This window comes from Carlito syrichta, unplaced genomic scaffold (assembly GCF_000164805.1).
Source record: "Carlito syrichta isolate Samal-C Ts95f unplaced genomic scaffold, Tarsius_syrichta-2.0.1 Scaffold305279, whole genome shotgun sequence".
NCBI classification, from domain to species: Eukaryota; Metazoa; Chordata; class Mammalia; order Primates; family Tarsiidae; genus Carlito; species Carlito syrichta.
In genome coordinates, this window is record NW_007249375.1 from 69,310 (window position 1) to 96,221 (window position 26,912).

Sequence of the window (26,912 nt, forward strand, 5' to 3'; positions counted from 1 at the left end):
TGTTGATGGCACCAAAGTATTAGTGTGAGGTAGGAGGCATTTCTTCACCATTATCCTCTTTTGTCCATAGTTTTAATAAACATTCAAAGTATTTTACTGGCTAAGTTTCAGGAAATGAATATACCACTAAGTATGCTTGTGAATAAGTGAGTTAAAATATTAGTGCATTTGTTATCCCACTTCCAAACTCTGTGTAAAGGTTGTCCTTTCCCATTTCAGATGTTTAGAATAGGACATGGAAGGCAGCTGCTATTTGGAAACTTTGAGACTAAACTCTAAAATCATCTGTTTGTACATATCTAGTATTATAGGATATATACCCCAAATACATATACTTTTAGTTTCTTGGCTTCTTATTTTGACAACTTCATAGTAGGATGACTATATTAACCAAAGAAGAAAACGAGCTATTTGTTTATGAGATTTTCTGCTGAATTCATTTCTGCAGTGAATCTGTCTGGAATAAGAGAATATATAGGTCATAATTGATTTGAGAAACATTCTTAGGCGTCAATTTGATCTTAAGCTGAAAGTTTAGTTTTTAAAATATACACTACTTCACTGTTAAATAGCAGAACTTCAAAAGTGGTTATTGAAAACACCTTGATAGAATAGCACATTAAAAACAGGTAAAATCATCTAACACAAAGGTCAACAAACTTTTTATCTACAGAACCCAGCAGTAAATATTTTAGGCTTTGCATGCCATACGGTCTCTGTTGCAGAGATTCAGCTCTGCCATTGTAGTACAAAAGCAGCCAAAGATAATACATAAACAAGTGAGAATGACTGTGTTACCAAAAAAGCTTCATTTAGAAAAACAGATCAGGCACAGTGGCTCACACCTGTAATCCTAGTGCTTTGGGAAGCCCAGGTGGAAGGAATGCTTGAGGCCAGGCATTCAAGATCAGCCTGGGCAACACAGTGAGACTTCCTCTACAAAAACAAAACAAACAAAAAAGTAAAGCAGGCGGTGGACTGTTTGCTAATGAGTTTCAATTTTAAAATATGCCACATGTGGAAATTCTCTGTACTTTCTGCTCAGGTTTTCTGCAAACCTAAAACTGCTTTAAAAAATAAAATCTATTAAAGATATATATATACACACACATATATGTGTGTGTGTGTGTGTATATATATATACATACACACACACACATATATGTGTGTGTGTGTGTGTGTGTGTGTGTGTGTGTGTCAGTCACAGTCTGGACACAGTGGCACATGCCTGTAATCCTAACACTGTGGGAGGCCAAGACAGGAAGAGTACTTGAGGCCAGAATTTCAAGACCAGCCTGGGCAACATAGTGAGACCCATCTCTACTTAAAAAAAATAAAAATATGTTACAGAGGAAAATAAAATTTAGAATGAAGTGATGATCAAACCCTCCATGACAAATCATAGTTTTTATTGAGTGATAACTTCTGTTGCATAATTAAATCATAAATTACTGTCATGTATGCTTACAGAGGGCCTTCAATTATTCTGTCTTACAGGGATTCTTTTAAAATCTTACTTTGCTCATGGATAAAAACAAAAAAAATTGTGACATGCCATTATCACATTTGATGACATAAGCACCTAGAGTACTTTCTTCAAAATTTGGGAGGATTGTTGGAAAATTGCTGATTTAAATGATTTCCCTGGATGAACAGAAAATAAGTCCTGAAGAATTTTTAATTATGTTGCTATTCTCCTATCATTGATATAGTAATTACTTTGTTTGAATTTCCATTCTATAGTATTTCTTTTTCTCCTATTCTATGAATATACCATAGAATATGCTTATAATTTTAGTTAGAATATTTACAATAAACTCAAACGTGCCAAAAAGAAAAAAACAGCCCTATTAAAAAGTGGGCAAAATATATGAATAGACACGTCTCAAAAGAAGACATACCAGCAGGCAACAGGTACATGAAAAAATAACCTCTCTCACGACCATGAGATCAACCCCATGCACCACTCTGAGACCTGCAAAAAAAAGAAGAAAAAAAAAATTGCCTCACTAATCATCAAAGAAATGCAAATTAAAACCACGTTGAGATACCACTTAACTGCAGTCATTATGACCATCACCAGTAATTCAAAAAAGCAACAAATGCAGGAGAGGATGCTGGGGAAAGGGAACACTTCTATACTGTTGGAGGGAGTGTAAACTGGTACAACCACTGTGGAAAACAGTTTGGCAATTCATAAAAGATCTAAAAATCAACCTTCCATATGACCCCACAATCCCCCTTCTGGGAATATACCCAGAGGAACTCAAATCACTCTATAAAAAAGATACCTGCAGCTGGGCTCGGTGGCTCAGCCTGTAATCCCACACCTTTGGGAGGCTGAGGTGAATGGATTGCCTGAGCCCGCGAGTTCGAGACCTGCCTGGGCAGCAAGACCTCATCTCTACAGTAAATCAAAAAATCAGCCGGGTGTGGTAGCGCATGCCTGTAATTCCAGCTACTTGGAAGGCTGAGGCGGAAGGATCGCCGGAGCCCAGCAGGTCGAGGCTGCGGTGGCCGGGAGTGGCCACTGCACTCCAGTCTGGGCGACAGAGTGAGACTCCAACTCAAAAAAAAAAAAAAAAAAAGATACCTGCACATGCATGTTTATTGAAGCATTATTCACAATAGCAAAAACATGGAACCAACCATGCTACCCATTAAAAGAGGACTAGATTTTTTTTTAATGTGGTACATATAATGATGGAATATTACGCAGCCATAAAGAAAGACAAAATTATGAACTTCACAGCAACTTGGACAGACTTAGTGTCTATAATACTCAGTGATCTATAACAGAAACAAATAACTGATTACCACATGCTCTCACTCATAAACCGACCTTGAACGATTATCATAATACTATAAAAAATGGATTGGGCCACGCGCAGTGGCTCATGCCTATAATTCCAGCACTTTGAGAGACGGAGGCAAGAGGATTGCCTGAGCTCAGGGGTTTGAGACCAGCCTGAGCATCATGGTGAGGCCTTGTCTCAACAAGAAATTAAAAAATTTCTAGCGTGGTGGCACGTGCCTGTAGTTCCAGCCGCTTAAAAGGCTGAGGCAGAAGGATCACCTGAGCCCAGCAGGTAGAGGCTTCGGTGGCCATGAGCATGCCACTGCACTCCAGCCTGGGCAACAGAGTGAGACTCCACCTCAAAAAAAATAAAAGTACATGAAACAGAGATGTCCAGTTTAACAAATTATTATAAAATTGCCAGAGGAGAGAGAAGAGGCACATCTCATCAACAAGGGAACCTGCATAAGGACCATTTGTACACCTAAACCTGAATAGTACCCCACATCTTTAAAAGGGAAAAAAAGAATATTTACAATCATTGACTATAATATCCATGTAACTCATCTGACAACGTATTTGAAAAATTAATTTAGACAAATGTGTTATTATATATGAATTAATTTCAATAGATTTTCTGGCATTTACAGCTTAAATATGACTATAATTTGTATATTTACATTTAACTTTTTTATTGTGAAAGGTACCACATAGAAAAGTACATAGGCTGGGCACAGTGGCTTACACATGTAATCCCAGCACTCTGAGAGATGGAGACAAGAGGATTGCCTGAGCCTGCGAGTTCGAGACCAGCCTGGGCAACATGGCAGGACTTCGTCTCTACGATAACTCAAAAAATTAGCTGGGTGTGGTGGTGCACACCTGTAGTTCCAGCTACTTGGAAGTCTGAGGTGGAAGGATCGCCTGAACCCAGCAGGTTGAGGCTGCTGTGGCCATGAAGAGAGTGCCATTGTACTCTAACCTGGGCAACAAAGTGAGACACTGACTCAAAAAAAAGAAAAGTACATAAAATGGAGATGTCCAATTTAAAAAATTATTATAAGGCAAACATCAGTGGAACTAACATAGCAGGTCAAGAAATAAAGCGTTGCCTGTACCCCAAGAAACTCATTATATGCCCCTCTCCAACTGTAACTCCTTCTCTTTCTAACCCCTAGGGGTAACCATAATCCTGATCTTTACAGTATCAATTTCTTTATTTGTCTTCATAGTTTTATCACCTAAGTGTGCAGATTTAAACAATATAATTTTGCCTGTCTTTAAACTGTGCGTTAGATTCTTATGTGTACATATTTCAGTGTATGAATAATATTTAAATGTACTCATTTTAGGCATTCAGCAATAAAATTGGCAAAGGTAGACTAAAGAATGGAACACTGAACTGTGTTCAAGCCTATAAAATTGCTCTTTGAATTACCTGTCACATGTACGGGGCCTCTTCCTGCTCTTTAACTTCATTTTCTACGATACAGGACGCTGTTGCTGGAGCCTGATGACAGTTATGACGGGTGGTAAAAGGCATAGCACTTCACTTTAAAAACAGGTTTCTCAATATCTCTTAAGACCTTATGTCACCCTGTACGTTTTATGGTGATAGGATTGATTTTCTATATTTTATAAACATTATTTATAAAGATTCTAATAAATGTGAATGTTAGTATGTACATAGTAGATACATATATACATATAAATACTTGTGTTTCTGACTGCAAGAAATACTTCAATCACCTAAAACATTTGATTTTTATAGAAATAATACTTTGTTTTTCAGGTGAAACTTCCACCAATGATGGAAATCATAACTGCTGAGCAACTAATGGAATATTTAGGTTAGTGTTGAAAAGTGGATGTTTTATATTTCTTGTGAAATAAAGTTTTCAAAGCTGTTATATTACCCAGTCTCACATTTCTGAAGTACTGTTATATATTCTGTTTTAAAATTATAGTTTTGAATCTGTCAAATAGAAGTTTTTAAGAGTATGTTACTATTTTAGGATGTTATAGTCTGCTTTCTGACCAGCATTAAAGTTCTGTAATATAAATAAGGAGACTGAGTGACATCTAGAGAACAAGATACATATCCATTCCAGATCATTGCAGAATGGAAGATAGCACAGAATCTCTGACATTGCTTATAGAAGGTGTTAAAAAATATTGGGTAGGTTTGAATAAAAGACAAGGGAGATGATTTAGATTAGTGCCCCCCAAAGGATGATTCATGGACCTCTGCCAATCTATGAAATGTTAGTTATCTGTCTACAATAAATAGAAGCTTTTGCTAGGATATAAAATATTTACATTAGTAAATTTAATTATTTACTAAATAATTATTTACTAAATAATTATTTAATTATTTAGTTCATCTGAAATTTTTTTTATAGGAAAATTTTCTTGATGAAGGAAACAGAGTATTGAATTGCATTCCTGCGTAAGTTTCTTATTTCAAAACAGACCAGGAATACAGTTAGTAAACTGGCCACATAGAGTTGAACTCATTTTAGAAAGCAGACAGTTATATATCCCGTTGGGGTGTTTTTATAATTTGGCAAATAAGAATGTATATATTTGTGCCATTACCAAATAGGAAATCTTAATCTTTATTATTACAGTTTTTTTGGTAACTAAATTTTTATTTTAAAAAAGTTTGTCAACGGATCAATTTGTCTTGTCCTTTCAGACAAGTTGCTAACTGATTTTTTGTGAGATAAGGCTTGGTAAAGTAATTGAAACTGCAGCTTTTGGAAGACCTTTTTTTTTTTCCTGTTAAATTGATAACAAAGCAAAACTTTTTTTGGACAAGACAAAAACACATCTCCATACTGTTTCCTTTTATACAGAAAGTGGAGACCTTAAATGCAGATAACTTTTGAGAAGTTTAGCTGCAAATGAATGTGAAAAGTGGGTGAGGAGTAGTAAGAAAAGACTTAATAGAGAATATGTAACTTGTATTGGGCTTTGAGCTGTAGTTACTGTCTACACTGTTGTAAAGAAGTAGAGAGATTATTACAAGGTAGGTGAAACTATTTCAAACTCAAGCTAGAGGAAGAAATATGGTAGACACTGAAGGAACAGTGAGTGAGTCCAAGTTGACTATAATTGGCAAGTCTGCATGTTGTATAATTATAGGAATAAAGATTAGATTAGGTAGGTTGTGGCTAAGTCTTGTGAACTATGCAGGGAGTTTGGATTTATTGTAGTAGGATGCTTAATCCATTGTAGTTTCTTTAGTGGGGTCATAATATGTTAAATGTAGTTTTTAAGACGGTCTGTTGAGACCAATTAGGAAATGGTAACAGTAGTCCAGATATGGTACTGATTCAACAGATATTTGAGTGCCTAATATATATGATTTGAGTAATGAAGACATATATTTCTGATTCCAGTTTCCTGTCCAGCTCTTCCAAAGCTATCCACTTTCAGCTTTCTTTGTTCTCAGATCATGACCTTAAATCAACTAAACCTGTACTGAGTAAATATAGTAGCCACTAGACACATATGGCTATTGTGTACTTGAAGTGTAGCCAGTGTGAATTGAGATGTCTTGTAAATGTAAAATATACACTGAATTTAAAGATTTAGCTAAAATAATTTCAGTAATTTTAAAATATTGTTTGTATGTAGAAATAATATTTTAATATGCTAGGTTAAATAAAATATTAAAATTAATTTTATCTGTTTATTTTACCTTTTGTAATGTGACTGCTAGAAAATTTTAAATTACACATGGGCTCACATCTGTGGCTTGCATTATATTTCTATTGGTTGGTGCTAAACTAAACTATGCTGCCACTCCATAGCTTTCATCTTCATTCTAGCTCTGCGCTATGTGCTATCGCAAGTTGATGCCATTTACTTCGCTTCCTCCCTGCTAGTTATTACTTGCCTTTGTCTGCATACCTTCTGAGACAAAGAGCTTTTTTGCCATCAGTCCCATAAATGAAGAACACCACTGTGGTAGTAAAGAACCAATGAACAGAGCCATAAGTGTGGAGGTGCTAATAGTAGGAAAGGGTGAAACTGGTGCAAAAATAAAAGTGTCACAAAATTGCAGTGCTTCTCTATCTTACAGATGAGGAAACCAAAACTCAGGAAGGTTAAATACTGTATTGTCTCTATCTGGGTACCTTATATATTTAAGGAATGCTGAAAAGCTCATACACTCAAAAGTATATCCCTCTTCCTTCTCTATCACCTGAAAGTATTTTTGATAAGAGTATTTGAAATGCCTTCTACTTGTCTCTTTCTTCCTTTTCTTTCTTTCTTTTTTAATCCAGTAAATATTTACTGAGCATTTTGTGTGGACAAGTTCTTTGGAGATGTCAACAATGTTGTCACTGTGGCTGCACAAGTGTACTCTACCATGAAAATGTCAGCATGGTATTTTTCTTATACAGAGTAATATAAGAAATAATTAACATATCTTGGTATATTCAATTTATCTATCAGTCTGAGGAAGCAAAACATAGGATAGAGAATTTTGATAGGGAAAAAGAAAAATTGTTTAAGAACTATCAAGATCTAGGGTAGCTAAAGAGGTTCAGGAATTATGGATGAGAGGATTCAGCTACTGGGGACAGCATAAAAGTAATACGATCTTGAGAGGTAGGGGAGGAGTGAGTAAGAGTGATGTGAGAAAAAAACAAACAGAGTGTAGTGAGCAAAGATTCTGGAGACTCTGTCTCACCAAAAGTAAACTTTATTCAGGGCCAATCCTACCAGAATAAATTGCTTGATTTTTTAAAGTCATTTGGATTTTCTCCTCTCAGGATTACTTCAGTTCTCTGGAGAAACCAGATGTTGTTGAGTTAATAAGCAAACACTAGTAGAAGAACTATAAGAGAAACTATTAATTGTTTTCCTAATACCTTGCAGAGGTACCCCAAGGGAATGGGAATGGGAATTTTTATTAGCAAAGGTTATAGAAGTGGCGTAGAGAAAGGAACATGAAAAGTTAAGATTCCTAGGAAGTGCTAGGAGATCTGGTAAGATGGGGAAGAGGTGTAGGCAGAAGTTGGGAAATGAGTAGAGATGTGAAGTAAAAAAGCTGTGCTTAAACTGGAATTTATGCTATAACTTGAGATATCCAAAATTTGTGTGGTGAGACTAGCTTAATATTAAAGTAAGGAAAATAGTTAGGATGGTGGGATTGTCTGACTTTTTAAAAAATTATCTTTTGAATATAAATATACTGTAAAGAGAGGTTAATGTTGAAGCATTTTGATCTTGCCCAGAGTTTTGTTTTGTTTTGTTTTTGAGTTGGAGTCTCACTCTATTGCCTAGGCTGGAGGGCAGTGGCATGCTCACAGCCACCACAGCCTCGACCAGCTGGGCTCAGGCAATCCTTCCACCTCAGCCTTCTAGGTACAGGCATGTGCCACCATGCCCTCCTAATTTTTTGATTTATTGTGGAGATGAGGGCTCACCAAGTTGCCCAGGCTGGTCTTGAACCCAGAGCTCAGGCAATCCTCTGCTGTAATTATAGGCATGAGCCAGTGCACCCAGCCTTGCCCAGAGTTGATTGTGTTTTCTTTTCTCCAAATGTTCACCTGGCGTAAGCTTACTACTGCCAGATCCTCTCTATTTTTTGCCTAATGCAACCATAATGTCTTTGTTTCTTGATTTCTGTTTGGAGTATCCCGTTAGTAGCAAGGTCTTATGATTCTTTCCTTGAAATTATTTTTTCTTTCTGTATACTGATACTTCACAACCCAGTTGATTGTAAACTCTGTCGTTCCTCTACTCTCCAAATTAGCCTACATACTAGTATACATTTACTAAAGCATCAATTTTACCCTTCACTCCTCTACTTAAAATTGTAAAGATCCCTATGATTTTTTACAAGCAGCCAAATTTATCAGTATATTATTTAGAATTTGTCTGCAATCTGATTGTTTCCTCATTCAGCCACATTTCCTACCACTTTGCAATATAAATCTTATGTCAATCTTATAAGCTGTCTATATGACAGGATCTTTCTTATATGTGTTTTTTCTCCTATTGCCTTTCCATGCTCTGCTCATTTTTTAGCATCCAGTTTAGGTACTCTCCCTTCCAAAGGATATTTCTAAGCTTTATTGGCTTTATCAATATCTCTTTTTAAAATAATTTGGGGCTAGATGCAGTGCACATACCTGTAATCCCAGCACTTTGGGAGGCCAGGGTGGGAGGATCACTTGAGACCTGGAGTTGGAAACCAGCCTAGGCAACATAGTGAGACTCCATCTCTACAGAAATAAGTAAAATAATTTGATAGATAAGGCATTTATTACATTTTATGCTATATTATACTTTATCTTATTCTGTTTCCTATATGTTCTTTGCTCAATCAAATTATTGGTTTTTTAAGAGGAACATTCACATTCTGATACTTATTTTAACTCATTGCTAAGCACATAGCATATTCTCAATAAGTACTTTTTGATTGAAATAGTATTTTGACTGACCAATTGCAAATACAAAGGTTACATAAGCTACACAAAACAACACTCTTAAGAGATGATTTTTTTATATATCTATAATTGAATGATGCTTCCTTAGAAACTCAAACTCAGCTATTTAAAAATATCTGATTCTTTTGTTACAAACTCTCATAAAAATATACCTGGTTCTACTTTTTATACATCTGTATTAGTTATCTAATGCTATGCAATAATTCACCCCAAATTTAGTAGCTTAAAACAATAAACATTTATTATCTCATAGTGTCTATAGGTCAAGAATCTGGATGTGACTTAGTTGGGTGACCCTATCACAAGATCTCTCATGAGATTGTAGTCAGAGTAACGACTGGGACTGCAGTCTCATCTGAAAGTCAAACTTGGGAGAATCTGCTTCCCAGTTTCCTCACATGGTTGTTGGCAAGATTCAGTTCCTTACAGGTTGTTGGACTGAGGGCCTCAGCTCCTTGCTGACTGTTGGCTGAAGGCCTCCTTCAGTTCCTTGCCATAAGCTCAAAACATGGTAGCCGGCTGTCTTCAGAGTGAGCAACTGAGAATGCACCACAACAAAAGCCATAATATTTTATATGCTGAATTTACAAGTAACAGCTCATTACTTCTGTCACATTTTATTAATTAGATGTGAGTCAGTAAGTCCTATCTATACTCAAGGGAAGGAGATTATACTAAAGTGTGACTATCAGGAGGGTGAATGAAGGTCATTGAGGTCCACCTTAGAGGCTGTTCATCCCGTCTCTTCTCTTACCCAGAGATCTTTCTGGCTTCAGGAAAAGAGGAGTTGCTTATCTGAGTCTTTCCCAGTAATCATTCTATTCTTAATACCTAAGTTTTAGTCTATGGTACCATATTCAGTATCATTTACTATTATATAATGCTCTGCATCCTGACCCAACTAAAATTAGGAAAGCATATGTAGTCTTTCGTCAAAATAAATATGAACTTAAGTGAAATAAAGGATTCACATGTAGTACTTATGTTCTCAATTATTTAACTAAATAATATATAGTATTTACTCAAAATAAAGCATAGTTTTCAGTTAAATGTTGTATCAAAATCTCAATATATAAATATACAATGTGCCACATATACTAAGGACTCAAAAAATAATTATTAAACTGACTTGCTTATACATTTCCATGAATCAATTAATATAGTGCTTTTGGAGTTCTTATACCTATGTGGAATAGTCATTTCTCATCAGATTCTTGTTATCTTAAAGTTCAAATTAAAAGCAATAATAATAATGTATTGTTCACAGGAATTCTTTTGTTATCATAGTTGGAAACTCTAAGAAGACACTTGATAGAGTCTTTTAAAGTTTATTTAGAATTAGAAAATAAGGTTATATTAAAGCAATTTCATCAACTTATTAGCAATTTGGGACATTAAATGAGAAGCTGGTTCCATATATCACTATGTATCGAGATAAATTCCAGGTAAATGAAAGATTTAAACATTTTAAAAAGTAAACATAAAATTACATGAAGAAAGCATATGTGAATATTTGTATACTCTTAAGAGGTGAAGATCTTTCTAAACATGACATCCCATCCAGAACTGTAATAGAAGAATTTGACTACATTAAAATTAAATATTTCTGTACAGCAAAAAATAGATTAAGAAACACCACCCAGGCCAGGCTCGGTGGCTCAGCCTATGTCCCAGCACTTTGGGAGGCCGAGGCGAGTGGATTGCCTGAACCTGCAGGTTCAAGACCAAGCTGGGCATCTTGGTGAGACCTCGTCTCTACAATAAATCAAAAATTAACTGGGCATGGTAGCACATGCCTGTAGTTCCAGCTATTTGGAAGGCTAAGGTAGAAGGATCGCTGGAGCCCATCAGGTCGATGCTGGGGTGGCTATGAGTGTACCACTGCACTCCAGCCTGGGCAATGGAGTGAGACTCCAACTCAAAAACAAAACAAAACCAAAAAAAGCCACCCTAAGAAGCCAATTTGGAAAAAGTAATACTGACCACACGTATAACAGGAAACATGCCAATTCCCCTAATTGAAAAAGAGCTTTTACAGTTCAGTAAGGAAAGATAATAAGTATATAGGTCGATAATTCAGAGAAAAAGAAGTATATGCAGTTAATATATAATCTAAAAGACACACAGATTTAAAAGGTACTGTATATATTTTAGTGGTGGTCCATATTTTTTTTTTTTATTTGAGTTGAGAGTTTCACTATGCTGCCAAGGCTGGTCTTAAACCCCTGGGCTCAAGCAATCCTCCCGCCTCAGCCTCCCAAGTAGTTGGGACTACAGGCACATGCCATTGCATCCAGCATACTCCATATTTTTAAAAGGTGCCTCATATATTTGGAAGTTGCCACATATACAAAAACATTATACATAAATTAGTGATACCAAATAAAAATTAATATATAGAAATATCAGTTTTTTCAATACAAAAAAATGTTCATTTACTTTTCAGAATTGCAAACAGTTAGAAGGTTAATACTCATAGTTATATTGTTGACACCCATGATATTTGGTACAGTCTTTGGGAGCTTTATATGCAGTAACATGGAAAGATGCTCAAGTATACTGTTAAATGAAAGAAATAAAAAAGTTCAAAAGCATTATACTGTATATACTGAAAAATTTTGTGAGTTGATAGCAAACAACTAGTATTGATTTTCTCTGGGTAGAATTAGGGGGTCAACTGTATATGTCATGTCTTGCTACAATGTTTCAAAATTTATAATTAAGATCTATTTTGTAATTAGAAAAAAAGTAATATTTTAAAAAGGCAATTTCACAATTTCTTTTTCAGGAGATTACATGCTTGATGCAAAGCCAAAAGAAATTTCAGAAATTCAACGTTTAAATTATGAACAGGTAATGAGCACAATTTTTGTTATCTTAAAATATATAATTTTTAAGTTATGAATATATACATTGGTTCTACCAGTAGCTGGTAACCTTTTTTTATAGAAGATTAGATAGTAAATATCTTAGGCTTTGCAGGCCATATGGGTCAGTCTCTAGTGCATATTCTTTCTCTTTTTTAGAATGATAACCTGATGTTTTTCTTTTCTAATCTCATATAGGTTAAATCTGGTATTTTTCTTGAAAAATTGGCATTGAAGGGAATTTGTCATTGATTCATCTTTTCTCATTTTATTTATATCATACAGTTAAGTTATATTTAGGAGAAAGTTGAGCAAATGAAGTCTAGGGTATGTCATTACGATAGTTTCTATTGTTTTATAGTTTCAGGATATCTGCATTTCTTGGCATGTTCTTTAGAGATCCTGTTCTGCAATGTAGGAGGGGTCACTAGGCTCAAAATTATTGGAGCTGGAAGAAAGCAAGCAGAGCTTCATTTTTTTCAGTATTCTTCTTTTATTTGGCAGTAGAAGGCAAGAAAGAATTAGCTTCTTAGAATGGGAGGAAGTATCAGCCAGGGAAGAAATAAGTATCATTGGAACCTTCACATATGCTCTCAAAGCAACCTTTTTAGCATCCTCTCATATGCAAGAATGAAGCATAACTTGAAGAATGAAGCATAGATTTTTTGAATTTGAATGTTCACATAATCTAGTCCTAAAAGAATTTAAAAACTAACGTCTTGCATTGCATCATATTATAAGGTAGGAAATCTACAGCTAAAGCCAAATTTGTCGTTTAAATTTTATTGGGGGAATTTGTGTCTTTTTTTTTTTTTTTTGAGTCAGAATCTCACTGTCGCCCAGGCTAGAGTACAGTGGCACTCTCACGGCCACCACAGCCTCAACCTGCTGGACTCAGACGATCCTTCCACCTCAACCTTCCAAGTTAGCTGGAATCACAGGCATGCACCACTGCACATGAATAATTTTTTTTATTTATTGTAGAGATAAGATCTCGCCAATTTGCCCAGGCTGGTCTTGAATCCCTGGGCTCAGGCAATCCTCTCGCCTCGGCCTCCCAAAGTGCTGGTATAACAAGCGTGAGCCACTGCACCCAGCTGAAATTTGTATCTTAAAGCAGTGATTTTCAAACATTTTTAGCAATAGAAACCTCTTTTCAAATAAAATCTTATCCCAACTTCCAATATCCCAATATCCCACCAGTACATGTTATCTTTTAAGTATAAAGTGATATGATCCAATTCTATATCATTTATGTATTAAATTTATATCATTTTTAAATTGAAGTCGTGAGACTGTTTTGATTAATACCAAAACTTTTCTTTTTTTTGAGTCAGAGTCTCACTTAGTCACCCAAGCTGGAGTGTAGTGGCACTCCATGGCCACTGCAGCCTGGGTCTGCTGATCTTAGGCAATCTTTCTACCTCAGCCTTCCAAATAGCTGGAACCACAGGCATGTGCCCCCACACCCGGCTTAATTTTTTATTTATTGTAGAGATGAAGTCTTGCCAAGTTGCCCAGTGTCTCGAACCCCTGGATTCAGACACTCCTCTTATCTCCACCTCCCAAAGTGCAATTCCAACTAAAAAAAAAAGAAGAAGAAATTACTCCCAAAGGTTGGGATTACAGGCATGAACCACCACACCTGGTAATACCAAAACTTAGAGTTAGAGATTATGGCTGATAGTTACAGTTTCTGTCAGCCTCCAAATTTATTTTACTCTGTTGCATAGTCCTGAAAAAAATCTTGATTGAAAGTATTTGTAAATGATATAAGCATTTTGTTTGTTTGTCTCAAGTTCCTCTTAGGGTCTCATGATACATTTTCATTAAGCTGCTTTAGACTCTTGAATGATTGGAAGTATTGTTTCAAAGTTGAGAAAATGATATCTCACTACTGCATGCATTTCTCATGAATATACCTTGCATTTAAAATAAGCACTAAAACCGTAAGATGCTATTCCATTAACATTAGTTTTGAAAGTAGTACGTACTGAGTTATGAAAGTAGTAGGGGCTGAGTCTAAACTAGTGTTTAATGCTCCATAGTTGTGATATAATAGTGTTCTTTTTTTTTCTTATTTAATTGGAGTCTCATTCCGTCACCCAGGCTGGAGTGCAGTGGCACACTCACGGCCACCCCAGCATCAACCTGCTGGCTCTTGGTGATCCTTCTGCCTCAGCCTTCCAAGTAGCTGGAACGATAAACACGTGCTACCATGCCCAGCTAATTTTTTTTATTTATTGTAGAGATGAGGTCTCCCCAAGTTGCCCAGGCTGTTCTCAAACCCGTGGGCTCAGGCAGCCCCTCATCTTAGCCTCCCAAAGTGCTGGGATTACAGGTTCGAGCCACCATGCCTGGCCAGTGTTCTTTTTTTGTATCATCTTATGTAAGCGAGGTGTTTAAACCTAAGTTTTAGAAAGACAACGCACAGCTGCTTATTCCCAATGGAAACCTTTTTACCAGAAGTTGTAATGTAAACAAAGCATATTTTTTGCCTCATAGTAAATACCCTAACAGCACAAGAAGGCATGATGTATATATGTTCAGAATAGGTTTTTAAATGACTACAAATATATTTATTTATATATTTTATTTATGCATTTATGTATGTATGTATGTATTTAAAGTCAGGGTCTCACTCTCACCCAGGCTAGAGAGCAGTGGCACAGTCATAGCCACTTCAACCTCGACCTTCAGGCCTCAGGTGATTCTACCACCTCAGCCTCTTGGGTAACTGGGACTAGGTATACGCCACCACATCTGGCTAATTTTTTTTTTTTTGAGACAAAGTTTTGCTATGTTGTTGCCTAGGCTTGTCTCAAACTCCTGGACACAGGCAATTCTCTCGCCTCAGCCTCCCAAGGTGCTAGGATTACAGATGTGTGCCACTGCCCCCATATCTGGCCTGGTTTAAAAATATAATTTATATTTAAATTTAAAATATTTCACCGTGTTAAAAGTACCTTTGAGAAGAATCCTAAGAAACAGTTTAACCACTGCCTTAAAGGATAATAGTAATCCTTTCTTATGATGTAAGCAGCCATTCTTCACATTTATATTTTGTAGTATTAAGTATCATAATTTGGAATTCGAAACAATGTGGCAAAATACCCCTTTAAGCCTTTTGTTTATAAATTAGTTTCTATTTTATTAATTTTATTAACTTTTTTTTTTTTGTAAGAGAAGAGGTCTCACTATGTTGCCCAGGCTGATCTCAAACTCTTGACTTTAAATGATCCTCCCACCTTGGCCTCCTAAAGTGCTAGGATTACAGTTGTGAGCCACTGCACTTGGCCAGTTTTATTAATCCTTATGGAGATTACCAAATGGTGTTAATTTAGTTATTTTAATGCTAAATAATGTATAATAAATTCAGCAAGTATGTGAAGGTGTAAGCAATGGGCCTGAAGCCATTAAAAATCATATTGCCCTTGTCATATTGCCCTTGGTGACTTACACCCTGTAATCCCAGTACTTTGGGAGGTCGAGGCAAGAGGATTGCCTGAGCCCAGGAGCTGAAGACTAGTCTGGGCAGCATGACAAGACCTCGTCCCCTTAATATGTCAAAAAATTAGCTAGGCATGGTGGCATGCACCTGTAGTCCTAGCTACTTGGAACTTGAGGCAGAAGGATCACCTGAGTGTCCAGTAGGTTGAAGCTGTGGTAGCCATGATTGTGTCACTGCACTCTAACCTGGGCAACAGAATGTAATTCCAACTAAAAAAAAAAAAAGAAAAAATTATATTGCTCCTAAAGGAAGTTGGGTGGTTGTTGGCAACCAATAATTTAACAAAAATAGAAGAAAATAATGATGGTAGTAGAACTGTAATACTTAGATTGCTCACTGTTGTTACCATTTTCTCAGATTCATGCTTGTTGTGACTTTAGAAAAAGTTCTAAAACACAAGAGAAAAAAATAAATGTGAGCTGATTATTTCCAGAGATTCAACTTTTGGGAAAGTTTAGAAAATATATTGTTTTGGGCAAACATATATTAGGAAGAGCTGAAACTGACAAAGGCCAAAGACTGTGCAGAATAACATTATCCTATTATAACTGCATTATTCATGAATTTAAAACTTGTGAATTGGGCCAGGCGCAGTGGCTCATGCTTGTAATTCCAGCACTTTGGGAGACCAAAGTGAGAGGATTGCCTAGGTCCAGGGGTTCGAGACAAGCCTGGGCAACTTTGCAAGACCTTGCTTGTCTCAACAATAAATCAAAAAATTATTCAGGTGTGGTGGCACATGCCTGTAGTTCCAGCTACTTGGGAGGCTGAGGTGGAAGGATCACCTGAACCCAGCAGGTTGAAGCTGTGGTGGCCGTGAGCATGCCACTGCACTTCAGCCTGGGTGACAGATTGTGACTCCGACTCAAAAGAAAAAAAAATTGAATAATTTGTTTGTAGTCTGTACAATCTCTTAGAATATAATTTTATAAGTTATTTAGTAAAGCAAAGTTTTGTTTTTATGACCTGCATTGGTCTTTTTCAAATTCAAAGAGAGTCCCTAGTTTTGATGTAAGAAGATTTATTTAATGTTCTCCCTTTTTAAGCTTCTCTAATAGACTACAGTATACTGTTTCTATTTTATATCTTTAGTACCTAGTACAGTGTCTGAGTGTCTGATTAACAGTAGAGATTCAGTAAAAGTTTATTAAAAGTATATGTACTGGTTTTGATTTATTCTATCAAATATATCCTTTTAAAACTATTTATTTCAGACTTATATGACCACATTTACTGATAAAACTGATGTGACCAAAATGACTCCTTAATTTGGCCAACAAGTCTTTGTGATCTAGTCGCTGCCTTTCTCTGAGACTTCATCTCCTATAACTTCATTTATTTTTTTGTAGCCATTCTGGACTTCTTGTTGTTCAAAGCACACAGTAGTAAATTCATTTCTTCATCAGGATTTTTACTCTAGTGTCTACTTTGTCTGGAATGCTCTTCCCTCAGAGCTTCCCAAGACTCAGTACTTAACTTTGGTCTCTATTTAAGTGTTTTTTGAAGAGGTCTTTCCTTCCTTCCTTTCTCCCTCTCTTTCTCCCTCACTCCCTTACTTTTAGCAGTTTTAGGTTCAATGCATTGAGTGTGGAAGGTACAGAGAATTTCCATACACCTCCTGTTCCTCCTCACCCCATATGAACAGCTTCCCCAACTGTCAATGTCCTGCACAAGAGTGGTACATTTGTTATACTGATAAACCTACAATGATACATGATTATCGCCCACATTCTATAATTACTCACTCTTGGTGTTGTATATTCTGTGGATTTTGACAAATGTATAATGACATGTATTCACTATTACAGTATCATGCAAAATAGTTTCACAGTCCTAAAAGTCCTCTGTGTTCTATTCATCCTTCCCTCCCCCAATCCCTGGCAACCACTGATTTTTTTTTACTGTCTGAATAGTTTTTCTTTTTCAAGAATGTGATTTGGAATTATATAATATTTAACCTTTTCAGATTGGTTTCTTTCTTGTTGGACTTGTTGGACTTCCTGTTGTTCGAAGGACACAGTAATAAATGTAATATGCATTTAAGTTTCCTTTGTGACTTTTCATGGCTTGATAGCTCATTTCTATTTAAATTATGGTAAAAACCACATAGTATAAAACTTATCCTCTTAGCTGTATTTCTTTATTTAATTAATTATTTTGTTTACTAATTTATTTTGAGTTGGGATCTCACGCTAGCACCTAGGCTGGAGTGCAGTGACATGATCACGATGATCACGGCTCATGGCAGCCTCAACATACTGGGCTCAGGTGATCTTTTTCACCTTAACATCCCAAGTAGCTGGGACTATAGGTGCAGCCCACCATGGCTGGCTAATTTTTTAAATATTTGTAAAGAAAGGGTTTTGCTATGTTGCCTAGTCTTGTCTCAAATTCCTGTGCTTAAGCAATCCTCCCACCTTGGCCTCCCAAAGTGCTGGGATTACAGGCATGAGCCACCACACTCAGCCTGTTTTTAAGCATACAGTTCAGTAGTATTAACTATATTCACAGTGTAGCAGATCCCTAGAACTTTCTCATCTTGTAAAACTGAAATGCATTGAATAGCTCTCCGTTTCCTGCTGCCCACTGCCCCTGGAAGCTACCATGCTACTTTCTGTTTTTATGATTTTGAATACTCTAATTATCTCAAATAAGTGGAATCATACAGTATTTGTACTTTTGTGACTTGCTTATTTCACACATTATAATGTCCTCAAGACTCATCCATGTTGTAGCATGTGACAGAATTTCTTTCTTTTTTTTAAAGCTGAATAATATTCCATTGTGTGCATATACCACATTTTCTTTATCCTTCCATCTATCAGTAGACATTTGAGCTGTTTCCATCTCTTGACTATTGTCAGTAATGTTGCAATGAACATGAGTGTGCAAATATCTTTTTAAGATCCTGCTTTCAATTCTTTTTAATTTAGAAGTGATGAGGCCTTCCTCTTTGACTTCAGAACCATTTGACTTTAGACTTCTTAGTCTAAAATAGTTCCTTTATCCCTACATTCTGACCTCATCCTGCTCAATTTTTCTTACTATTACTTAACATTGTCATATATGTGTTTATCTCTCTAAGTAGAATGTTAGTTGCATGAGTGCAAAAACTTTTTTTTATTCACTCTTATATTTTTAGAACTCCAATTAGTGTTTGCACATAATCAGTACTTAATAAAGATTTGTTGAAGAGATGAATTGGGTAAAATAGAAGAGTAAAAGTAAATGTGTTTGTATTTAAGTATCTTTTTTGTTCCTGTCTTGATTTTTCTGAACTATACTTTTCCCCTTTCTATTTTCAGAATATGAGTGATGCTATGGCAATTTTACACAAGCTACAGACAGGCCTGGATGTAAATGTAAGATTCACTGGTGTTCGAGTGTTTGAATATACACCAGAATGCATAGTATTTGATCTTCTTGATATTCCTTTGTACCATGGGTGGTTAGTAGACCCTCAGGTAAGTAGAAGAATTTAAATTATATAAACACAAATGCAGGAAAGATATATAAATTAGCAAATTAATCTAAATTTACATTTTCTGATATTTATATTTTTGTGCTTTCACCTGTCATTAACCAAGCTATGAGGTTAAGGGCACAGTGCTCCAGATTGCCAAGTCTGCCCAAGTCTTCTGACTCCAGCAGCAAAGAGTTAGGACCCAACTACAAAGTTAGAGGGAAGAGTTCATACAAGACTACCCATACTTCTCACACCAACTGCAGGTTCATAGGTTTTCTAAGAGTACCCTCAGGTTCAGTAATTCCCTGGAACAACTCACAGAACTCACTGAAACCTATTGTACTTCACATTATAATTTATTACTGGGCAAAGATATAGATTAAAATTAGCCAAGGAAAGAGACACATAGGACAGAGCCTAGGAGAGTTCCAAATGTGAAGCTTTCCTTGTCCTCAGGACATACTTCCCTTCTGGAATTAATGTATTACAGTGTGTATGGAGTATTGCCAATCCTGGAAGCTCACCCAACCTTCAGTGTTCAGATTTTTAACTGAGATTTCATTATGTAGGTAGATTGAATGATTGATTGCCCGTGTAGTTGAACTCAGCCCTTCCCTTCTTAGAAACTGAGCTGGCACCATGTAATTCAAGGGACCCACCATGAGTCACCTTGTTAGTATTAACTACTGACAAGGGACCTACCATAAATAACAAAGTCCCTCCTATTCCTAGGGAAATGCCAAAGTTTAGAGGTTATCTCATAGGAGCTGTGACAAAGGCTAGACCTCTCTTTGGGCAAGGCCAAATTCTTTTTTTTGGCCAAATTCTTTATTGCACAGCTTTGAAAAGACATTTTGTATTACTCTAATATTTTTTTAAACAGCACCCCCATATTCTCATCACTCAAACTGTACATTTCTAAATATATAGTGACCCTTAGTATACTAGTCTAGCATTCCAGATTTTACCTCTTGGCAGGGCTCTTGCAAGTAGTAGATGATGAAAGTTTAAGGAAAAGATAGTTTACAAAGATGCAGGCAGACTGGACATGTTGGCTCACATCTGAATCCCAGCACTCTGGGAGGCTGAAGTGTGGGGATCTCTTGAGGCCAGAAGTTCAAGACCAGACTGGGCAACATAGACCCCATCTTTACAAAAAATAAAACATTTTTTAAAAATAAATTTTAAAATAAAATAGCTAGGTGTGGTGGTGTGTATCTGTAGTCCCAGCTACTTGGGAGGCTAAGGTAGGAATATTGCTTGAGCCCAGGAGGTTGAGACTGCAGTGAGCTATGATTGTACCACTACACTCCAGCCTGGGTGACAGAGTAAGACACTATCTCAAAAACAAAACAAAACAAAACCAAAAAAAAAAAGACAAACAACAAAAAGATGTAGGCAAAATTAAAGGAAGGCAGCAAAGTGTGATGAAGCATCCTAGAGCTAGCAGCAGCAGAAAACTGTTGCCACACCTAACTCTGAAGAGACAAAGAGAAGGATTATATCAGAACCCAGCAAGACCAATTACTGAAGCATAGGGCTACCAGCCAGAAGCGGTGGCCTTTAGTAGAGAAATGCTGTTACTGGTTCCAAGCTATGGTGCAGCAGGGAAGAGTATAGGTAATATGAACCCCACTCTCTGATTTCTTCCAGTAGTTCCCACTGGCCAAATCCAACTAGTAACCAGAGAGTGAGAATTGCTGCAGTCCATAGAGGTCAGTCTCCTGAGTAGAGAAGAGTGGAGAGTAGATTTGGAAAGGCAAGAGAAAAAAACAATTCCATTGTCATATACTAAATTTTTATAGACTAGAGTCTTCTCTGTTCCACTGATCTGCATTATGTCTAGAAACAGTATATGCCTATACTATTTTAATATTGTAGCTTATTTTAACATAAAGTAAGGTAAAATTTTCAAAATATTATTTGTTAATTATCAACTTTAAAAGAAAAAAGAAATCATATTAGTTAATGGCTTTCTTTTTTTGTTTTATGATGTAAGATGAGAACTTACTTTTTTTCTAAATTAAGCTTTTAATTTTGAGATAATTGTAGATTCACATGCTGTTGTAAGAAATTATACAGAACAACCCCTTGTATCTTTTACCCATTTTTTCTCCATTGATACCCATTTTTCTCCAATGGAAAATATCAAAATCAGAAAGTTGACATTAATAAAATTAAGATACAGAACATTTTCATTACCCAAGAATCCCTCCTGTTACCTTGTATAGCCATACCCCTTCTCTCCTACCCTCAGCCTCTCCTTAATCCCAGACAACCACTAATCTGTTTTTCCATTTCTATAATTTTGTTATTTCAAGAATATTATATAAGTGAAATAATATAATATGTAATATTTTGTGATTGGCTTTTTTTTTAACTCATCATGTCTCTGGAGCATCATCCAGGTTGTTGCATGTATTAATAATTTGTTCTTTTTATTACTGAGTAGTATTCCATGGTTTAGATGTACTAGAGTTTTGCCTGTTAAAGAACATCTGGGCTTTCTTCCATTCCTGGCCATTATGAATAAAGCTGCTATAAATATTTGTGTACAGGGTTTTTTTGTTTGCTCGTTTGTTTTTGAGTAGGAGTCTCACTCTGTTGCCCAGGCTGGAGTGCAGTGGCACATGCTCACAGCTACTGCAGCCAAGACCTGCTGGGCTCAGGTGATCCTTCCACCTCAGCCATCCATGTAGCTTGGACCACAGGTGCGCACCACCACACCTGGCTAATTTTTTGATTTATTGTAGAGATGAGTTCTTGTCATGTTGCCAGGCTAATCTCGAATCCCTGGACTCAGGTAATCTTCTCCCCTCAACCTCCCAAAGTGCTGGGATTACAGGTGTAAGCCACCACGCTTAGCCTTGTTTTTTCTTTTTTGCTTGTTTGGTTTTTGTGTTTTGTTTTTTAAGTTTCTCTGGGTTAAATGCCCGGGAGTGCAATTGCTGGGCTATATGGTAGTCACTTGTGCATTTTTTTAAAAGAAGATACCAAATTATTAGCATGCCTGTACCAAAAGTTTACATTTCCACCAGTTATGTATGATTGTTACAGTTTTTCCACATCCTCATAAGCATTTGATATTGTCACTTTTTTGTGTATGTGTGTCAGAGCCTCACTCTGTCACTCAGGCTGCAGTGCAATAGCACGATCATGGCTACCACAGTCTCAAGCAATCCTTCCACCTCAGCCTTCCAAGTAGCTGGAACTACAAGCGTGTGCCACCACACCTGGCTAATTTTTTGATTTATTGACAATGTCTCCCCAAGTTGCCCAGGCAAATCTCTGGGCTCAGGCAATCCTCTCACTTCGACCTCCAAAGTGCCGGGATTGCAGGCATGAGCCACCATGATCGGCTTGTCACCTTTTTTTAAAGGCACAGTTTTCATCTGTTGCCTAGGCTGGAGTACAGTGGTATGATAATAGTTCACTGTAGCCTCAAACTCTTGAGCTCCAGTGATCCTCTTGCCTCAGCCTCCCAATTAGCTAGGACTTCAGGCCAGCACCACCATATCTGGCCAATTTTTTTTTTTTTTTGTATAGACAGATCTCCCTATGTTGCCCAGGTTGGTTTCAAACTCTTGGTCTCAAGCAATCCTCTTGTCTCAACCTCTCAAAGTGCTGGGATTACAGGTGTGAGACTCCATACGTGGCCACTATTTTTTATTTTTGCCATTCTAATAGTTAAGTTATGATATTTATTTTCTCTTCTCTTTTCTTTTCCTTCCCTTTCTCCCTTCTTTTTGCTCATTCCTTCCTTCTTTCCTTTCTGTGGGTTTTTTCATTTTCTTCATAGTATCTTTTGAAACACAAAAGTTTTTAATTTTTGATGAAATGTAGTTTCTCTGTTTTTTTCTTTTGTCACTTATGTTTTTGGTATCCTATGTAAGAAGGCTTTGCCCAACCTAAAGTCACAAAGATTTACTTCTATATTTTCTTCTAATACTTACATTTAGGAATAGAATTCTTTGGGGGTTAATTTTTGTATATGGTTTGAGGAAGGAGTCTAACTTTATTCTTATGCATGTGGATATTTAGTTGTCCTACTACTATTTGCTAAAAACATTATTTTTAATAGTTGACTTGTCCTGGCACTCAGAATGATCTTTATAAAATGAACCCTTTTCTTTATCTCTGTGTCCTCCTAATTTCCTTAAAAGCCTCCAGTATAATTAAAATAAGATTTAAAATCCTTAATAGGATTTTTGTGATGTCCCACGTTATCTAGACTCTGCCTGTCTGTCCTCCAACTTCACCTCATGTACTTCTCCTATTTTTTTACTACTCTCCAGCAACATGATCTGCCTCTCTGCTTTTCAGACATGTCAGGCTCATTCCTGTCTCAGAGTTTTTATGCTGGTTAGTCACCCATATGTAATACTATTCTCCTACCCTAATATAGTTTTCTCTCAGATCGTCACATTTCTAGTTTCTCATTATTCCAACCTTGTTAGTGAGGCCCTCCTTGTCCAACTTATTAAAATTAGTCACCCTCCTTTTCCCCAGTCATTTTTTTCTCCCATAATCCTATTTGGTTTGTTTTAACCACGTATCATTATCTGAAATTATTATTTATTTCTTTACCTGATTAACTGTCACCTCCTACTAGAATATAGGTTTATGAGGGCTGGGCTCTTGTATCTCAATATATAAAGCAGTACCTGACACATAGTAGGTTCTCAGTAAATATTAACTGTTGGAGTGTAGCATGCATGAGAAGAAATGATCATCATAGCAAGGACTTGGCAGTGCTCTTTTTCATCTCTTCCATTGATGAATGCAACTGGTACTCTGGACAACAGTTGGATGGCTTACTATAAGCAAGGCAACTGTATCTTTGTTGCCAGTCTGTCTCTAAGAATATCACTGAAAAGCAGTTTATATATCCAAAGTAGGTCATGTTGGAGACTGGCAAATGACAGTACCAGGCAGTTTAAATTCTTAAGGTGAATGAGGTGATAGCCTAAGGAACTTAAGTCTGAATTCTGAAAAATTGACTCACATCATCCTTCTAACTGTATGAGTAACTGTATGTCATCTGGTAAACAGTTGAATTCATCTGCTTAATGAAGAAAATGTACTCTAAAGTAGAACAGAGATTGTTCATCAGACTTTTCTGGTCTAATCAGTGGTTTTCAAACTCTTGGAGGAGGCTCAGGGAGGGCTCTGATTTATATCTATTTTACTTACCTGCTTTGAGACAGAAGGATTCTGCTGCCGAGAAAAAACAGTAAGACAAAAGTTTGAAATTCATAGGTCTGTATGAAATATCTTTCAGAACCAGCTAGTTCTCTGTATTCTGATTCTGTGTTCTGCAAATAACTATCCTGCAAATAAATATCTGCAGTTCTCTGGATGGTAGCCACCAAAATTCAGTCACTGAGAAGATATTTCTCTATTATTAATGGATAACTAACTCCTCAATAGCAGCACTGGAAGCCAGGTGACAGTTGAATGATATATTCAGCGTGCTGAAAGAAGACAAATGCTAACCCATAATTCTGTTCCCAGTAAGATTTATTTTTCAAGAATGAAATAAGATCATTTTTCAGGTTAATTAAATTAAGATAGTTTGCTCCCAGTAGACCATCATTAGTGGAAATTCTAAATAAATATTTTAGATAGAAGGAAAGTCATATCAGATGGAGAGAAGAGTGAATGAAGAGAAAATAACATGATAAATAGATAAATAAATCTAAGTGATTGTCAAATTATCAAATAATAACCATATAGGGCATTCTCTGACCACAGTGAAATTCATCTAGAAATCAGTAGAAAAACAATAATTAAAGACTGCTTGGGTTAAAAAGATCATAATGAAACTTAGAATATATTTTAAACTGCACAACAACTAAATATATTAAAATGTATGAGATATAGCTAAAACAGTTTTTGGACGGATTTTTAAGCCTTAGATTTCTGTAGTAAAGAAAATAAGAGACTGAAAATTAATGAACTATTTATCTATCTTAAGAAAGAGCAGAAAGTATCAAAACAGAAAACAAATATACAATAAAGAAGATCAACAAAACTAAAATTCTTTGAAAAGGATTTTGAAATGACAAACAAAGCCAAACTTTAAAACTAGGTTACTTACCAGGCATGAAGGCTCACACCTATAATCCCAGAACTTTGGGAGGCAAGGCGAGAGGATTGCTTGAGCCAAGGAGTTTAGGACCAGCCTAGGCAGCATAGCAATCTCTCACCTCTACAAAAATAAAAAATAAGCTGGTCATGGCAGTGTGCACTTGTAATCCCAGCTACTCGTACGCTAAGGCACCTGAGCCCGGGAGTTCGAGGCTGCAGTGAGCCATGATCGTGCCACTGCACTCCAGTTGGGGTGACATAGTGAGACTCCAACTCAAAAAACAAAAAAATCAGGTCTTTTATATAGCATAAATTCCTAGGAGTAAATCTGACAGAAAGATGTGCAAGACCTCTGTGGGAACATTTTAACGGTGAGAGATATTAGCGACCTATGAAAATGTAGAGATATGCTGTGTTCTTGATTTCAGGACTGAAGTTGTATAAAGATGTCAGTGCTCCCAAAACTAAATTATCATCTCAATGCAACTCCAAAAAAAATCCTAACAGATTTGCCAGGGAAGTTGTGGAATATGACAAGTTGTTTCTATAATTTATATAGAAATGGAAAGGACCAGAAATAAAAGCCAAGATATTCTTGAGGCAAAACAAATAGGAAGGACTTGTTCTTCTAGTTACAAAATATAATTAAGAATTAGACCTGCCAGACACGGCAGTGCTCAGCCTGTAATCCCAGCACTTTGGGAGGCTAAGGCGAGAGGATTGCCTGGAGCCTCAGGGGTTTGAGACCACCTGGACAACTTGGTGAGACCTCATCTCTACAATAAATCACTAAAAACTAAATGGGTGTGGTAGCATGTGTCTGTGTTCCGACTACTTGGAAAACTGAGACAGAAGAATCACCTAAACCCAGCAGGTCGAAGCTGCAGTGGCTGTGAACGTGCCACTGCACTCCAGCCTGGGCGACAAGTGAGACTCCAATTCAAAAAATAAATAAATAAATAAAAGAATTAGAACTTTCCTGAGCCTGTGGGTTCAAGATCAGCCTGAGCAACATGGTGAGACCTTGTCTCTACAATAAATTAAAAAATCAGTTGGGCATGGCAGCGCACACCTGTAGTTTCGGCTACTTGTGGTGGAAGGATCGCCAGAGCCCAGCAGGTCGACACTGGGGGTCACCGTGAGCATGTCACTGCACTCCAGCCTGGGCGACGGAGTGAGACTCCAACTCAAAAAAAAGAAAAAGAATTAAACCAATGACAGAGAATAGATGCCTATAAGACCATGCTTATAAAGACAGAACAAGGGCACTGTCAAGCAATGGGGAGAGTCAGTCCTCATTAGTCCTTAGTACCTTTTGTACAACAAAAGGTACTAAGACAATTAGGTAGCCATGGAGAAAAAAATGAAATTGTTTTCTACAACTCAAACCATAAAATTCTATTTCATGTGCATTAAGGTTTAACTGTAGGGGTGGGCACAGTGGCTCACACCTGTAATCCTAGCATTTGGGAGGCTGAGACAGGAAGTTTGATACTAGCCTGAGCAACTTAGCAAGACCCCATCTTTACAAAAAAAAAAAAGTTAACCCAGCATGATTACATGACCCTGTAGTCCTAGCTACTCAGGAGGCTGAGGTGGGAGGATCACTTGACTCCAGGAATTGAGGCTCCCTCCTTCCCTCTCTCTCTCTCCCTCCCTCCCTCTCCCCTTACTCCCTCTGTCCCTCGCACTCTGTCTTCTTCCCTCCCCC

At 36.8% G+C, this 26,912-nt stretch overlaps 1 protein-coding gene across 2 annotated transcripts in view; it reads left to right on the forward strand.

Annotated features, from left to right (window-relative positions):
* Positions 1 to 26,912, forward strand: part of MINDY2 (MINDY lysine 48 deubiquitinase 2) — a 73,519-nt gene that overhangs the window by 15,522 nt on the left and 31,085 nt on the right. For both annotated transcript variants that reach the window (XM_008061469.2, XM_008061468.2), the window contains exons 2-4: positions 4,590 to 4,647; positions 12,056 to 12,120; positions 18,951 to 19,109. In XM_008061469.2, the coding sequence (XP_008059660.1) occupies positions 4,590 to 4,647; positions 12,056 to 12,120; positions 18,951 to 19,109 (282 nt within the window). The remainder of the gene's footprint in view (positions 1 to 4,589; positions 4,648 to 12,055; positions 12,121 to 18,950; positions 19,110 to 26,912) is intronic.